Raw genomic sequence first — 18,803 nt, forward strand, 5'->3', positions numbered from 1 at the left:
AGTTATACTTGGTTTTCTTCATTCACTGATGAGCTCATAAGGAGCAAAATGTGTGCAGTGGAGCTTACTTTTGTACTACTAATCTTTTACTAACGAAAACTCTTTAGCTTTTGGAAAAACTCCTTTTTCTTATTCTTATTCCTTCAATTTTCGTCAATTGTTTTATTGGTCTGGCTTTGCACGTCTCTGCATAGAAACCTTAGTTTTTGAAGAAGGTAAAAGTTGCTTGATTTTATTGGGCATTGGAAGCCTGCCTTCATTTTGTGTATTATGTTTATCTTTCTTATGTATGCAATCAAAGGAATCTTTATGTCTAAGAGAAACATGCAGTGTATTTGGGCTCTTAATTTACTACTTCACTCTTCAGTGGGGCTACCGTATTATGTACAGGTGCGAAAACAATCTCTTTCCCGGGAAAATGAACTCGAAGCAATGCAGAGAAAGCTTGAGTCACAGAAGAGGAAAATGGGAAGCGCTTTGCTGTCATTGAGTGAAATGTCAAAAGAGGTACAAGCCAGAGAAGAGAAATTAAAACCTTCAATTCAGTCACTGTTGGGAGCAGCCAAAACCTTGTCTGCAGCTCGTGGAAGGCTACAGGTGAGAGATTGGAATGCGTATTTATTACTTCAGCAATTTGCAAATATTTTGTTGCTGACATGTGAGCCTAGGATGGTATCTGAGGTTGGTTCTTTCCCTTTATCTTCTGCAAATATATCTTATACTTGTTTCTCATTCTTTCTATTAAGGTTCTTACAATTGAAAGGCACTGAATATCTTTAGTTAGTCTCTTTTGTGTTTCAGATGTTGTGTATAGCAAGCTTTGACTAACAATTATTGAAGTTTGGCAAAATACCTTTCACATATTAATCTGGGTTTAGAGAAATTAGGCAATGTCACATCTGTCATTGTGAAAGAACTTAATTATAGTATTTTTCCATCTGAATTTTGCCATAAATCATAAAATTGAAATGTCAATTAACTTGTAAATTTTCTCGAAAACCAAAACAAACTTTCGTGCATCACATACTTCCGATTTCATTCATCATTGCTATATATTTCATTACCTTTGCAATGATGTATTCGCATACGTAGTGCAGATATCTGATATGTAAATAATTTTGAGACACATATCGTTAATTTTCTACCTAGCCTTTATCGATACCTTTTTTCATTGTTCGTCAAGCATCAACAATTAATGGGAGGATTGCTGACGTGGGAGCATAATGGTAAATTGTTGTAAGTCAATTATGTTATGCAATTGTGAATAAAGTCCATGTTCTTAGGTTGTCTAGTTAACTGTTTTGTTGGTGTACTATAGTCTGGGGCATTCATTGGCCCTTTGATAACGGAGAATTTAATGATTTTTTGGTTTCTGTAAAATTAAATTGGTAGTTCATGAAGCATCTATAGCTTCGTTGTTTGACGTTCACTTTTTGGAAAATAAAATTATGATTTGTGAGTGGATAAAGGAAGGCAAGCAGAAAAGAGAAGCATCAGAGAAGGAATTGGTGGAGGGTTTCTAGTAGAAATTTCCTATGGTGTATAATGCTATTATGCAGTCTTTTATTGAACATTTCATTGGAAGCTTTTGATCAGTGTTGTAAACATCACATTAATATTGTGAACATCACGATATATCGCAATGTGTAAGTTGATGATAATATTGCTTGCAAAAAATTGTGATTTTTGCTGCCAAGAAAATTATCAGGATAATTTCAGAAAAATCACATTTTTTTTCAGAAAAAATCGCGAGTAGATGGAAAAAATCATGAATTCTGCAGACAGTCTGCTTTATAATGGAAAAATTGACTTTCTTAAACTCATTTTCAAAACGGAGTGCAGGGGTTTGAGAGCAAAGGGGAGGTCTCCCCCGTTTTTCTTTGAGCTAAGGACCAGAAATAGAGTGTTTTCATTTGCAATCAATGGTTTATTGTCGAGTGGGGATTGATTCCCATCAATTGTTTCTGTATTTGCAGGTACATATAACAATTTCAAACTTGTTTTTTGTTTTTTTGAGATTTTTGATAGGTTTTTCAATGCTCATCAGTTTACCCTCTTGTCATTTTTTAGTGCGATATCTGTCATGTATTTAGATCTGGTTTTTTAATCTATAGTTTTTTTGTTTCTTGCATCTTGATTTCCTTTTTTTTTTTTCTTTCTATAGGTTTAATATTGTTATTAGAAAATGCTGAAAGCTTTGGACCCTATGGTGGGAATATTGTGATCCTGCTGATGGGCATAATTGACAAAAGTTGAATTGCAAGTTATGTGGGAAGGAAGTAGAATAAGCTGGTGGAAATACCATCTTGCACAAATTTTGTGGCATGAAGTTGGAATTTGTCTATTTGCAACCCTAGAAATAATTCATATTGCCAATAACTCACTTTTGGATAAGGGTAAAAAGGAAGATGATAAGGAAGCTCTAAGAATTGAGCTTGCATTATTTGGATTGGATCATTATATAATTTGTCATCTATCTTAATACTTTTAGGGAAAAATTGGAGGAATCAACTTGCAAGAGCAGTTTTATCAGTAGGAACCAATTTTGAGAATTGGGGTCCAAAACATTTCGGGGCCATTTGAAGGTCTTAAATGATGTTTTTTAGGGGCTAAAACTTTCCTGCTCAAGTGTTGGACTCCATGACATTGTTCTGCACTCAGAGACATTTCCAACGATACAAGAATCACATCAATTGGAGTTTGTATGCAAAAGTTATGCCTTCTTGAAGTTGACCTACCATGTTTGACCACCATGGCATGAGTGGATGCCACATCTCTATTACTCATGAAAAAGAGGCTAGCCACGTGAAATTGACCTACTTTGTTTGACCACCATGATATGAGTGGATGCCATAGAGGGAGTTAGTATTTTGTAATAGCTTATCAGGTCATAGGTCTAAGGTGACGCCATGGAAATTGCCTTCTCGTTTTTACTTGCATCATTTCCATTCCAGACAAAAAAGATTAGAGCAGCTTCACCTTCCAGCTAGGTTTCTCTTTTAAGGGTTTCCTAGAACATTTTTTTTGTTCATTGTGGTTGGTGTGTGATTGTATCTTCTTGTTCTCTATTTTCTGCATTTTCTCTATTTCATACATAAACAACAAACCAATAATTAATAATTCTGCAATCTAAAGAAATTTAACCTTCATAGTATAGGTTTTTAGTTTATTTTAACTAGATCTATTATTATGAGTTGTTCAGTGGAATATCCATGATTGTTTACAAATCATAGTGGTTTCTGAGCAGGTTTCTTTGAGGAATCTCAAGAAGTTGTAGGGGACCTAGGAAGTGATGTAAGCAAGAAGTCACAAAACCCTAACCATTGCTGACAAGTTTGTTCATAATAACCCTGATTTGATAGAGGAAAGATTCTTGAGGCTGGAAGTGTAGTTCGCAAATTTCGGTTGCAATATGAACCACCTTATGGTGGCTCTAGCAAACAAGGTTGAATTTGGAGAAGATGGAGACTCCAACTCAGAGGTCAGATCAGAGGGAAATTTGGGGGATCGAGGAGACTCAAAAAAGGAGTCAAAGAAAGAACTCGAGAAAGAGTAGCCAAGTTCGAGTGTCGTTACACATTCACAATCCATATTCAAGATGGAAGTGAAGGTTGACAAGCTATACTGAGGTGAGATCGATGCCTTAAAATCTATGATGCATTGGCTGTGGGGATGGGGGGACAGGTGGACGAGTTTTTGGGATGACTAGATAGAGTGCACCCCCAAATTTTCAGGGAATGACGGGTTGGGGATGACAAGTGCGACAACTAATTTTTATATTTATTAAAAAATAAAATTAAAATAAATTTTAGTAATACAACATAAACATGAATCAAAATGATAATTTTTTTTTTTTGTGTGTAAGCTTGGCAGTACTTTTCTTTTCTATTAATCATATATAAGGCAGGTAACAAAATTATGTCCAGTGGCCTCAACCTGCCCAAAGGAAACCAGGTCTGTTGGCCACCGATCAACATCATATGCCATCCAAAACATAAACAATTTGAGCATGTCCATCCAGGCTAAATAAGTTACTGTGTCTACTATATGTTTAAACATACTACTGTCAATGTAAATGCTATTCGACCAGATCATTGTAACAAAACAACAAAAAATTTCATAACTTCCTAACTTCTCAGCATTCAGTCATCTGACGATTCTATGGGAGCCGGGTCCTTAGCACTCGACCTTGACATTTCATTTTGCAGCAACATTTGAATTTGTTTTTCCATGCGGCCAAGGCGAACATTTTGGTGGTACTGCTGCACTTGTACTGCTTGGATCTCCCGTTGAATATCTTTAAAGCTAGGCCCCTCTTGCTGGGTTTGCAACGGATCCTCCAAATTCATGGTAGCTCTCATTGCTTTTGCCAATAAGTTCTTCATAACCCAGTAGAGATGGACTGTCTGTTTGAAGAGAGTTTGCCTACCTCGGGTGTGTCCCGGGTCCAAAAGCAGGGGTTCCCAATCCTCCGCTAGAAGCGATTCTGTTGCAGCATTGGTGTTCAATTCTACCTCCCATGACGAAGTTAGGGACTTGACATGTGCTGGAGTTCCCCCATTGTAGGCATGCATGAGGTTTTGCATATTTTCCACCTCTGTTTTCCTGCCCCTCTTTCACTGGGTGTTGCTGGTCGAGGCTAACAATGTTTTCCATTTGCTGTTGTCTGTTTACAGTTGCGACGACGCCCTCTTTTCCCTGGCCTCGCTTCTGCCTTCACCATATTGCCTTCGATCAGAGTTTCCTTCAACCACGGGAACTCCCAGGCTCTTGCCTTGTCACGGAGCAGAAGTGTCAGAGTCGGAGGGAGAAGAAGATTAGATGGACCTGAAAGAGTAGTTTACGTAGAAAAGTTAAAACCAAACCAAATGTCAGTGTTTCCATCCATCCATTCCCTGTGGAGAGCAGTTACCGTGTCGCGTTTCTTGGTTTGAGGAATGAACCCCAATTTCCCCCCAACCCCTTCATCAGTTGCCTTCCAGACTTGGGTGAATTCCCTCCCTCTGGCTCACTATTCTCCCCCTGGTCCAGCCAAACCTTTGGCTCCATGGATTAAGCCCCACCATGAGTAGCCCCTGTGTAAGGTAGTTAGTCTCTTCCTGCTACAATGCAATGAGGGACAGGGAATCGAAGACTGGGCGAAGGAAAGCTAGTGCTTATTTCCTATAGAATTCCCCCTGATATCTCTATAGTTTGTCCCCTCTCTAATTCCCCACAAATGGATGAACTGCTTCAATCCCCGCTAATTCCCTGCCCAGCTTCCTTGCCTTGTGCAGTATAAAGAAAGATTCCCTGACCGACTTTCCCTGCTTTATGTAGGCCCAGCTTCAGTCCCAACTAAACATCTTCCCTTCCCCTTAGGTTGTCATCTACACAAAGGGACTCGTTGGTTTTGAGTATGTCTTTTAGGTGCAGAGGTATATTTCCATCTAATTGACAGACTCACAGGTGTTGGGACACTCCGGTATTGGGATATAGGTGACAGACCAGACCCTAATTGAATTGACAGACCCGCTGGTGTTTGGTGACCTCGACTCACCATTCATGCCCCTCTAGACCTTAAAATTGCCAAAAAAGTAGACCTTGACGGGATTAACCGATAGGTTGGTAAAGGATGTGCCCAAGTTTGATTTCATTCCCTCCCTCCAACTTTTCATTCTACCCTCTACCTAGCCAGTGCCCTGGCTCCAAGAATTTAACCACACCTTTGTAGAATTGACAGTCGCACGGGTATTAGGGTCGCTCGAATCCCCTTTCATGCCCCATTGGGCCAAAGGTTTGCCGGGAGACCAAACAATGGCCGACTGGTCAGACACACCGGTTTTAGAGGGCCACGACTCCCCATTTCTAACCCACTGGACCAAAAGATTACCCGAAGATCAGACAATAACAAACTGAACAACCATACAGGTAATATGATGTTAAAATTGGCAACTAGGGCCAAAATCCATGTGGGTCACCTTATTCATGGCTGATAATATTTTTCCTAGATTCCTCTCGTTGAGAGGTGTAGGATTGATCTAAAGATCATTTGATTCCGATAAGTATTTATGGAGATATGAATTTATTTTGATTATTGACAAATTATCAAAGTCGGCCAGCAACTTATGTAGGCTCAGATGCCCAACAGACACATCTATTCACCTTCAACGTTTGGATATAAATACAGGATGACTCCTCATTTGGTCACTCACTTCTCATCAGATCTCTCTTTCTTGTGCAGAAAAAGAGTCTCTTCTCTCTCCTGCGCAGAAAGGCTCTCTCTCTCACACGTGTGAAAAGAAGGACGCAGATTTCTTGGACTGGTGCACGGCAAAGTCTTGGACTGATGCACGGTGAAGTCTTGGACTGGTGCACAACGAAGTCTTGGACTGGTGCACGGTGAACGACTCACCGGTGGAGACTTGACGAGTTCGATCTAGGGTTTGCTGCTGCTGATATAAATCAGATCTTTGTACTATTTCTCTCTGCTGAATTATTGAAGATAAAAGAAGATTTGATCAAAGGGTTTCCCCATATTGGGGTTTGTCCCTGGCTAGCCGCCACATCTTGTGTCTCTTGTCTTGGCTTGTTTTCTGTTGATCGTTTAAATGTTCTATCTGCACTTTACTTAATGTACATGTGATTGCTAATCTGTGGATAATAATAAGAAAGATAAGTAAACTGCTCTAAGCATAGAACATACCATAACTTAACATATGAACCCCGGACTCCCCATTCTTCTGTCTCTGGCCCATAAATTTTCCGGGCGACCGCAGGCTCTCATAACTGCCTCGGTCCCGTCCAGGTCCCAGACACCTGGGTTTGACAAATGCAGGGGCAAAATTTACAACCTGAGTGCCAAGAGCATACCCAAACCCTCCATGCATGCCCCTTTGAGCCAACAAATTGCCATATAATACTGAAATTAAAATGCCGGACATCAACAACAGTGAACTGAACAAAATTCTACTAGAAACATGCGAAACCATCACCAATCTTTGCCAATCCAACCTCCTTTCTTGCAACATAGTCTCCATATCTAGAACAAGGAGGGCCTGAAATACGTACCAATGTCCTTGTCTAGCCGAAGCTTTGCTGGTGTCTTCCTGTTGGTGGCTTCGATCTCTCCTTTCGCAAGCGAATTCCACCACCCCGCTACCAGTCTCGACTCCCGTGGGCAAGCTCCTCCACAAACTATGCATGCAAACAATGACGACCCTCGCCACCTTTCCTGCTTGTATTCCTCCTTCCTTTGCCGTTTTTCTTCCCAATGCAGTTGCCACTTGTGGCCATCCTCTCCAGGTTTTTATTACCATGCGCATGTGGGGTCGTTGGGTGGGCCGCCCACCTGCCCTGTCCTCTGTCCTCTTACACATGTCAACGATCTGCGTGGGGATCTCCTATCCCATCGCACCCCGATCAGGGTTAAAATATAAAAATTAGAACTATTACTAATTTTGAAATTCAAATTACAAAATAAAATACTAAAATCTAAAGATTAATACTAATACTATCTAATCGTCATTGTGCATCACAAAACAAATTTCGTCATGATTCCAGAACTTAAGTACTATTAGTCTGTTACAACCTACAATCTACTACTGTCTACATAATCATTCTATGATGCATGATGAATCATTTCAAAATTTAAATAACAACTACAACGTAAAAGTAAAAAAATTAATAAAACTCTAAACATGAACAAGTCATTGAAATTTAAATATAAATCCCAAATTAAGAGTCTAGAAAACCATGGATTATAAATTTATAAATTATAAGTATAGTCCAAGAACCGAAATGGCGAAATAATATTGTCATTAGTGTAGTTGCCAAATGGAAAAATAAAATGTCTCAAGACAACAAAAAAGGAAGTATGAGTCAATATCCATAGTAGTATGAAGGCTGAAGCTACTCAGAGATTCATATCTTTTGCATCAAGTCTATCTGAAAATGCTTGAGCGTCACTATCTTCTCTCCCATCATTATCGATGCTTTGCAACTGCAGCTCAATGTCATCTAATAGTAAATTAACCAATCCTGTATGGATAGATGGCCCATCATCATCATCATCATCAATATGTGGAGCATCCTCAAGATCTACATCCCATTGTGCTGCCTGTTAAAAAATCAGAAAGGCAAAAAGGTTTTCCCTTGTCGATAATGACTTGTGATTTCCTTGAATTATTATTATCTTTCTTATGTTCTTTTATCTTAGTTCATTAAGCAATTACCAAAACCAAAACACGAAGATCAAGGACACCAGATGTAGGCGCACAGCCAGGGAAAAACCCCTATAGAGGAGAAACTAGTCAAGAACGCTTCCTTCAGTAATTCAAATGAGATAGACCAAGACCCTAGACCAACAAACCCTCCTCCTCCACCAAGTCAACCTTTCAATGAGATATTGCAACCTTCAATATTCTCTTCTTGTCCAGCAGCTACAACCCAACATCAACCCAAATATTTCGGTCCCAACTTTCACCAACAACTTCAGAATTTCGGCCTTCCTAGCAATTGCAGAATTTTGGCCCCTCCAACAGCTTCACAACTTCACATGCGTGAGGGAAAGAGAGAGAGTTTTGACTTCTTATGCTTGTGAGAGACCTCCTTCTTCAGTATCCTTTTTCCTCGTCTTCTCTTAAAATTCGCACTTTTCGTTAGCCCAAAAACTGTAGATCGAACTTGTTGTGAGTGAGTGACAAATGTGGTCGAGTTGCTCCCTTTATATAGTGATTCTGCTACCTAGTTTAGGCCGACTTGTCCAGTTTGAGGCCGACTTGTTGGAGGAGGCCTATTTGACCTATTTCACAATTAAATAAATTTTCTTTCTTGACAAATAAATCCCAGGAATGGTTCTTTACATTATGACATGGACAAGGACACTTGACATAAACCCTAGAAGTCTTCAATGGAGATTTTGACCTAAAAACAGTTGACCCAAGCATGGAACCCATTCTTTAATAAGTCAATTTTCTTTAATAATAAAATTTATTTTGAAGACCGACGCTAGTTACATTCTTCAACACCCCCTCTTAACTAGGGAGATATTCACAATTACCTATATTTATAGAGGTGCATGGAAGATCTCCAAAATGAACTACGAAGAGTTCTAGCTCACTCAGTGCCATGGACTAGATCCCTGACCAGGGTAATCTATCCAGGTGGGACTAGGATGGGCTAAAGATTTCAGCCAGTCTAGGTACCATCAGGCTTACTAACCATCAACCCATGGATCTAGGTGCGTATCCAAGGTTAGAGTTCCAAGATCAACACCACCCTCCCTGTTCGGGATCTAGACATTAAACACACATAGGCCGACCAGATTGTTGATAAATCTAAGGGCATTAGTATTAGGTGATTTCGCTTCGATTGATAACTGTTTGTGAATGCTTTTTACTTCTTTAGATTAGGATCTTCTTCTTCTTAGATTATTAGTGTTCTTCTTCATTAAACAATAACCAATACATGAACATAAATACACAAGAGACACAGAATGTAGGCTATCAGATAGGGCCAAAACCTCACTCTTTGAGAGGAAAACTCGCACATATTCTTCTTATAGAGATTCCAATTGACGAATACCAAGATCGAGACTCTTGACCTAGTAGCCTCTCCAAGACCAAGACACAAGTTCTCTTGATAGTCAACCTTCTCCTTCAATCCTCTTCCACTTCGACCTTCTTCGTATCTAGACCTTCTACATGTGATAGTATCGAGACCTTGTCACATACTAGTGATCTTCTTCCAAGATCATCATTGTGGTATAGCACCGAGGCAATGAGGGGATGTCACTGTGATATCACTGAAATCTTGTCTAGCTTCTTTGCTTCAATCCGAAATATGACCTTTGCAATTACACCGAAACATAGAGAGACCCTTCTTGTAATTATACCGAATTGTGATTACTGTAGTCTTTACCGAATTTGCTCCTTGTTGTATCAAGACAAAGTTTCACCCTTGCCAATGTAATTTGAACTTTCTGCTCTTCTTATCACTGTAATGTACCCATCTGAACTCAGAAAAGATTCAAACTTCTGTTGACTGAGATCAACCCTTATTGTCCCTCCATCTCTTCACTGTCCCTTCCATTCGAACTTGTCCCTGTACTACCCACTTGAAAAACTCAGAGAGATGTGTCCGAAAATCTGTCTCTGTGGAATAGGCTGAGTTGCCTATTTATATTAGTATGTCCGTCATATTCAGCCAACATGAATATATGTATAGGTGTGTCTCCAAACTATGAGCCGACATGAGTTTGTTACTCCTTTTTGAAGCTGACATGAAGAGGAGGACTTGTGCTTATCGTTGGAGGGTTATTTGACAATGCTATTGACTCATATACATTTGACACATGCCCAAGAAGGGCTCTTCATACATGACATTGATTCTTTGACTTTAATGACAAATCCTAAGGCTCTCAATGGGAGCCATCTATATAAAAAAACTCTTGCTCATGAAACCCATGGAGCAAGGCATTACAAAAATAATTTTATTCTCTTCTTTTCATCATTTACAAAGATCATAATTACATGTCCTTATGAAGACCGAACCTAGTTACACTTTTCAACATAGATGTCCTCCCAAGCATCTGTCATTAGATGCTTCATCTCTCCCTAATAAACTAGATATATCCATTTGTCCAAGCATGCTTCTCAAGTGTTCATCCTTCTTCATGGAGAGATTTACTTGTTCAAACACAAACCCCAATCAACAATAAACTTTCAAATATACATATACAAGTAAACACACACCTTCAGGGTCCTCAATCACACTGATGCCACTTATATCAAGTTATTCAAAAGATTTTCTTCTTTTATTTCTTTAGCAGTATCAAGACATCCTCAATACATTGTAGTACATTCATTCATTCTCCGATTTCTTCTATAGGGTATCCATCATGACTATCATAATATGCCCTCCCTCTTAATTGGGGAGATGTACTCTTTTCTTTTAACCATGCTCCCTCTTAACTTGGGAAGATCAACCACTTCTTCTATAACATCAGAGAACCTATCATGGCTTCATTCCTTCTTACAATATCATGATTATCATCATAACTTTCTTTATCACGCTTACCAATATTATCAAGTCAATTTTACTTACGAACATCTCCAACATCTTGAAGATTTTGTACCTGCACAACTTAAACAACAATCACAACCAAATACAAAAGCATGAAGTTAACTATATCATAATCATGTCAATATAATGGAAGCAATTAGAATTTAGACACCAAACACCTAGTTAGGTTCATGATCAGCAAGAGACACATACTTCTTGCTAGGGTTATTGTCATAAACCCTTTGACTACAATATAAAGCAACTCAATCAAGAAATCAATCTCATTCTATCTAGGACATCAATATTACTTTCAAAGACATGACAAACTCTTCTATGATTTATTGCAAAACCTAGATTCCAACTTTGAGATACAAAGCCTTAGATATTAGCAGTTAATAACCATCCTACCATGCATCTAAAGTTTCAACAATGTTAAACACTACTAGAGTTTGTTTGCAAACCCTATATTTTATCATCAAAACTAAATCATATCGGAAAACAATATTATCATATCCTAGAATATCAATTACTAGGGCTTTGTTACAAACCCTAGAATTCACAATCTATGAGCATCAATAATTAGGTCAGCATAGTTGCAAATAGATATCTAGGATTTCATGCACTAGCAATTCACACCAATATATACACAAGCATCAATACGTTAGAGTTTGACATATAACAATTTTGATTAGGCTAGGGTTTCGATCAGAGAGACAAACATATACCTAGGGATTCATTCATAGGACCTTGCCATAGATATTACACATGTTTAGTTCATAAACCCTAAATTACCAAACCCTAAGGATCTAGGGTTTCTATAACAATTCCAAAACATCAAAAGAATAGGAATTCTAGATTTCATCAACAACCCTAAGTAGACTAGGGTTTCAATATTAGCATCGACATACCCTTAGGTTAGGGTTTTACAGTGAACCTTTTTAGGGTTCCACAAGAATGATAATATAATGAGGGTAGATTCAATCTAATGATTAATCACCCTAACAAGAATCTTTGTGATTCAAAACCCTAGACATAACGATGTCAGTAATGTAAAGCAAATTTAAAATAGAATGAACATACCTTTTATGAAGAGAACTTTATAACAAAGTTTATAGTCTAAGGCATACCTTTGAGTTGTTCCTTAACAAACCTTGTAGGACATCAAATCTTGACGGGCTTCAATAGAACTTCTTTCATGCTTCAAGTATATCCTTTGAAGTCTCCTCCATAACTCCTGAGCAATAAACAAACTTTCCTATCCAAGGAAAATATAAAGAGAAAGGCTATTAGAATAGAATACAAACAAGTCTTGATGTAAGGAGGAAACCAAACATGAAAAGATGAAACCAAGAATAGAATACTTATCTTTTGGTAAAATGGTGGAGGCTCCCTCTTAACCCAATCCTTTTGAGGGATACCTACAACCTTATAAAAATGAAAATGTTCTAACAAGACATGTTAGACCTATAAACTCTAGAAATCAAAACATAAAGGAAAACAATTCAAAACAAAAATAAAAGACTAAGAGGGCTATGTGAGAGAGAGAGGACTTAGTAGTATAAGTCCTTGACTTCTGATTCTTCGGTCTTGTTCTTCTTAGGTGGATCTTCATCAACAACATTCACATGTTCCCTCTCTCTCTTCTTATTTCTTGGATTCTCCAATCTTGGATAGGTCCACTTTCTTCTTTGGCCCTTTGAACTTCTTGAAAGTTCCCTTCTTCTTGTGATGAGAAAAATAACCATTCGAGGTGTTTTCTTCTTCCTCCTCCTTGTTGTTTACTAATGATATTCTGGCTTCTTCTTGACTACGTGCATTCCACATTCGTTCAAATGTGGGAGTATCCTTCCAACTGTTAAGTCCTGATGCAAAGGCACTCCAAGATTTTGGTAGTCCCAGAAGGGAAATAATTACGAGCTCCTTTTCTGGGACAACTTCATCTATTGCTTGGAGTTCATCTCTAATTCTGGATATCCTTATAAAATATGATAAGAAGGTATCATCATTTGTCATCTTAACAGTTCTTAGTTCATTCTTGAGGCTTGCTATTTGACCAATATTCTTGATTGTGAATAACTTGGAGAGAGCCTCATACATTTCTTGAGCAGAATTTATGTTGGATATGTATGGAATTAGGTTATCCTTAACTCCATCCACTATCAAGTTCATAGCCAAGATTTCGATTTCTCTAAACTTTGCTTTTTTTGCTTCACTTGATTCATCTATAGGCTTCTTGATTTTTCCTTGAATGAGATCTAAAACTTTGTTCTTTTCGGGAATGACATCTATCCTCTTTTTCCAGGCCATGTAGTTGGAGCAGTGTTACAGGAGTCTTCGATCACTCGCGAGTACTCACGATTCCAACTCTGATCTTCAACCAAACGAGCCGATTTGAATCTCGGCGAGTCAAACTCGTGTTGACCAAGTTTGACACATGGTTAACGTGAGTTTGACTCGTGACTTCAGCGATTTGTAGAGGACTCAACGAGCCACTCAGATTCATAGGTTAAAAGTCCATAGGGTTTTATTTTATGGTTTCAGTTTCACTTCTTCCTACCATCTGCCACGCTTGGAGGTCGCTTTCATTTCTTGTCGTCCGCCTATCCAGAGACGTCGTGGATCAAACGACGTCTGTCACGTTCTTTCTTCACTGCGTGCAATTCGGCTTCAATACACATGAACTCTTTCACTAATTCATCAAGATCGCAATGGGTTTTGCTGGTCGACTTCATGTATACAATATTAGGCAGACAACTTCATGTATTAGGCAAAAACTTTAGCATTGGTTGGATCGCTCGTCTTACTAGACTACGTTGCTTTCCGGGTTTTCTATGCCTTAGGTCCAGCCTCGCCGCCTTCACCCTGCCCAAAGAGTCACCTAAGTGAATTATGGGTCTGCTTATCAAGCACGACTTACTTGCCTCGATGCTCATGCAAGTAACTATTGACTTGGTTCAATGGTTGGTATACATACATATTTGTGGCTACTCCCCAATGGTCGAGCAACGTTCTTTTCCTTTAAAAATGTCATTTTGAATAAAAGAAACTAGTTGCAGTATGTTAAAGCTCTATATTGTTTTGAATAAAAGCAAATTGAGGCAGAATGTTGGAACTTTACAAGGACCTATCATAATGAAACAATTCCTTAAATTCATTTGTTGTCGTCGATTGTATAAGTGATCTACCAATGGATATAATGCACTACCAATGCAAACTTAACCCAATTTAGAAGTCATGTTACTATAACCCCAAGTAAGATTTTAGTAGGTCCATGGTGTTGGTTGACAAAAACTTCGAAGTTGCTCGTATCGTTTGAATCTTTGTACCTGTTTTTAAATGTTTTCCAATAATAAATATATTTTATACTTGAAGTATACACTTTGCCCTCACGATTTTTTGGACATCTGTTGATATCATGCATTGTTTGGACATGGCTTTATTGAATATCAATGAAATATGTTTTTTTAATTCAATATATGTTTATATATTTATTTATTGTATCCACTGATTTTTTCCCGATTCTTTCCCGATCCGATTAAAACTCTTCGCTCTTTTGCCTCGCCGATTTATTGCCGATTCCGAGTATGGTAACATTGAGTTGGAGGCTCCTTCTAAGTCGTTTTCTCCCTTCAATGAGTTTGACATAGTTCCTGTAGATGGTAGACTTATCTCCTTATATGATCCTCTTTAATGACCTTTCCTTGATCCTTTTCTTCAATAGATCTTCAGTGATCCAGGTGCATATTGGTGGCCACCTGCCAAGTCCACCTGGACCCCCACCATTGTCTTTCTCAGCATTTTCAGTTTCCTTAATTGTAGCACAACTTACTATTTTTAGCAGTTTTTCGGGTCCTGAACTTCCGGAGCCGTTTTGAGGCCCTAAATGACGTTTTTTGGGGAATCCGGGGGCAACATGGGTCCATGGAATGGACCGATGTTGCCCGTTCCAACAATGATAGTGCTCGGATAGATCTTTCTAATGAGCTATTGTACGCGTCAAACGGAGATCATATGCCAAAGTTACGACCCCGGGAAGTTGATGTACCAACTTACCCCCAAACGGGGCCCACAGTTTGGCGTTTCATCTCCTAGGGTTAGGTTTTGGAATGTTAAGGGTTTTCCATTGTTTCTCAACAATAAATAGGCCTTCGAGCCTCATTGTAAGACAGTTCAGAGGCATGTAGCCATCACATCTCTTCTCAGAGATAAGCTACCATCGCCCTAGCTGGTTTATTTCCATTTCTGGTTGTAAGCATATTTCAGTATTTTCCATTAATGAAATGAAGTATTATTTCCGCTGCATCTTTGTGTATATGGTTATCTCTGTAATTTGTTGCGTTCCTGTTTAAATCCGGATCAGTGGTATCAGAGCGGTCTGCTTTTTCTCTGTTTTTCTTTGCATGTCCCCAACAAGGTCGGGATATAAGGAGTTAGGGCTTGAACTGGTTGAACCTTTGCAAGACCAGCCTCGCAAATCCCGACGGCCTCCCATGGCGGACGAGAAGAAAGACGAGGGGGCAGGAGATCCCATCAAAATCTTGCTCGAAGAAGCCCTCGAGCGACAACGGAACGCGATGATGGACAGCTTTGCCCAGATCCTTCAGCGGCTACCCAGAAGCTACGCATCGGCTTCCAGCAGCTACTCTGGAAACGCCACACCCTTTAAGGTACAAGTTAATTTTGAAATCCCCATATTCGAGGGTCAGATAGACGTAGATGCCGTAGATAAATGGTTAAATCTGCTAGAGGGTTATTTTTCTGTTCATGAATTTTCGAGTCGGGAAAAGATTGTTTTTGCTCTCCTCAAAGCAGCCCCCCACGTCAAGGACTGGTGGGAAACCTACTGCAAGCAGAAGGATGAAAGTACTGGCTCACTATTTTCAGCTGCACCCACCTGGGATTCGTTCCGGGATGCCATCAAGGAGCAGTACTACCCTGTCGGGAGTTATGAGGATGAATACATAAAGTGGACCACGCTGCGGCAGGGAAGGGACCAAGACGTGCCGGAGTTCACCAATCTTTTCCATACCCTTCGCACAAAGTTGGGTATCAAGGATTCAGAGCAACATTTGATACTCAAATACCGTGGCTGCCTGCACAAGTACATCCAGGAAGAAATACAATTCCTAAACATCCCCTCTCTCGGCGCAGCATACCGGTATGCCGTCAAGGTCGAGTAGAAGTTTAAACAAAAGAAGCGAGACTTTGGATCTGCGAATCCAAAGCAGGGGAAAGGTGCCCCTAAACCACAGAACAAAGGACAAAGCCAAGGCGGGACAGCCCAAGACAACCAGCCGAAGCTGCAAGCAAAGAACAGCGCCGCGAAGCCGAGAAAGGACACTGGAAAATGGTGCGAGTTCCATAAGAGCTCCACTCACAACACAAGTGAGTGTCGGGCCAAGCAGTCACTGGTGGCTGAGCTAAAGGTTTCAGAATCAGATGCATGTTCCGACTCTGAGTCAGAACCCGATAAGGGGTATGAAAAAGGGAAGCAGATCATTGATGCGGACACCAGTGCCACTGTTGCTACAGCAAAGATCCAGAAAAATGAACCCGAAGATCCAGAGGAGGAGGAGCGTCTCTTCCACTCCCAGATGTGGGTAAAGGGCTCCCCGATACAGTTCATTGTTGATAGCGGGAGTCAAAAGAACCTCATTTCGGCAGAGGTCGTGAAGCGGTTGGGCTTACCGACCACAGCACATCCACAACCATACACCATTGGGTGGCTTCACCAAGGACGAGATCTTCGCGTGAGCCAGCAGTGTCGCCTTCCATACAACATCAAGCCCTTCACGGATGAGGTATTGTGTGACATTGCTCCCCTTGAAGTTTGTGATGTATTACTAGGACAACCATACTTGTGGAAGCGACATGCTGTGTATGAATCAAGGCCCTGTGCTGTTATTATTACATTGGGAAATAAGTTGTTCAGGATACCAGAGGTAGCACCACCTGCCGCCCTCTCTTTGATTACTGCAAAACAATGCAGTAAGATCATTTCCAAAACCAGGAAATTTGTTTTCCTGATGATACGCCCTCAAGGAAAGAAGAAGACAGTGGCCGTGGCCTCCAAACGGGGCCCCTCTGCACGACAACTACAGATGGACAAGATTGTGGAGGAGTACGAGGACATCTTCACCTCCCCGGCAGGGGTTCCTCTGCACTGTCAAGTCAAGCACTCCATCGATCTGACCCCAGTTGCGCCGCTACCCAATGGACCAATTTATCGGCGCTCCGTTCGGGAGAACGATGAAATCAAGAGGCAGATTCAGGAGCTCCTGCAGAAAGGTCACATCCGTCCGAGTTCATCGCCCTGTGGGAGCCCGATCGTGTTGGTACAGAAGAAGGATGGGACGTGGAGACTCTGTATTGACTATCGGGCGCTGAACAAGATCACTGTCCGTAATAGGTACCTGATCTCGCGAATTGATGACCTCCTAGACCAACTAAAGGGGGCGAAATATTTCAGCAAGATCGACCTGAAGTCGGGATATCACCAGGTACCAATTGAATCCTCCGATGTGTGGAAGACTGCCTTCAAATCCAAGGAGGGCCTCTTCGAATGGTTGGTCATTCCTTTCGGATTGACGAATGCTCCTGCAACCTTTATGAGGCTAATGGATGACATCTTGCGGCCATTCACCAACTCCTTTGTAGTAGTATACTTGGATGACATTCTGATCTTCAGCCAGAGTTGGGAAGAGCACCTCCAACACATCCGGCAGGTTCTCCAAACACTGCGGCAACACAAGCTATGTGCCAATTTGGAGAAATGCACTTTTGGCATGACCCAGGTTCAATATCTGGGATACATCATTGATGAACAGGGGGTGCATGTCGATCCAGCCAAGATCCAAGTCATTCGGGATTGGCCCTCTCCAACCACTCTAACAGAGCTCCGCAGCTTTCTGGGTCTTGCCAACTTCTACCGCAGGTTTGTGTTGGGGTTTTCTCATATTTCGTGGCCCTTGAGTCAAGTCACCAAGGGTGGGGCGAAAGCAAAATTCTTTTGGTCTGAATCTCAACAAAAGGCATTCAGGGAGTTGAAGGATCGCCTCTGCACGGCACCAGTGCTCGCGTTACCAGATTTACAACAACCATTTGAGGTCGAGACAGATGCCTCTGACTATGCTATTGGGGCAGTCCTTACTCAACATGGACATCCAGTGGCATATCACAGTGAAACACTTTCAGACACAGTCCGGAAGTACCCCACTTATGATAAAGAGATGTATTCCATTGTACAGGCCTGCCGACAATGGAAGCATTACATTTTGGGGAAGGAAACGGTCATCCACACAGACCACCGACCTCTGCAGTTCATACAAACCCAAGGGAAATTGCAGAATGATCGCCATCAGAAGTGGTCTACATACCTGCAACAGTTTCACCTGAATATCAAGTATAAAAAGGGCAGCACCAATAATGTTGCAGATTGCCTCAGTCGACCACCAATCATGGCGCTAACCACCGTGCTCAACTCTTGTGGGCACGAGACTTCTGATTGGCCACTTCTCTACAAAAGCGACCCAGAATTCGGCCACACATACCAGACACTCTTGGAGGGTCGGCAGGTTGCAGATTTTCACCTCCAGGATGCCCTATTATGCCACCTCGGTCACCTTTGTGTTCCTTCAAGCGAGCGTGCCAAGATGATTTGGGAAGCACACTACAGTCGGGCTGCTGGGCATTTCGGGGTCGAGAAAACAGTGGCAGTACTGCAAAATTATTTCTATTGGCCGAATCTTCGACAGGATGTT

General features: G+C 40.7%; 1 protein-coding gene across 3 annotated transcripts in view; it reads left to right on the forward strand.

Annotated features, from left to right (window-relative positions):
• Positions 1-18,803, forward strand: part of LOC149158456 (UV radiation resistance-associated protein) — a 165,617-nt gene that overhangs the window by 55,741 nt on the left and 91,073 nt on the right. The window contains exon 2 of one of the 3 annotated variants that reach the window (XM_089436227.1): positions 391-681. In XM_089436227.1, the coding sequence (XP_089292353.1) occupies positions 391-681 (291 nt within the window). Of the gene's footprint in view, positions 1-367; positions 682-18,803 lie in introns of all 3 variants that reach the window. The other 2 variants (XM_089436228.1, XM_089436229.1) reach the window with 2 other exon arrangements.

The sequence above is a fragment of the Pinus tabuliformis genome, chromosome 5_2, assembly GCF_031772625.1.
Source record: "Pinus tabuliformis cultivar Carrire ecotype Pingquan chromosome 5_2, CPIR1, whole genome shotgun sequence".
Taxonomy (NCBI): domain Eukaryota; kingdom Viridiplantae; phylum Streptophyta; class Pinopsida; order Pinales; family Pinaceae; genus Pinus; species Pinus tabuliformis.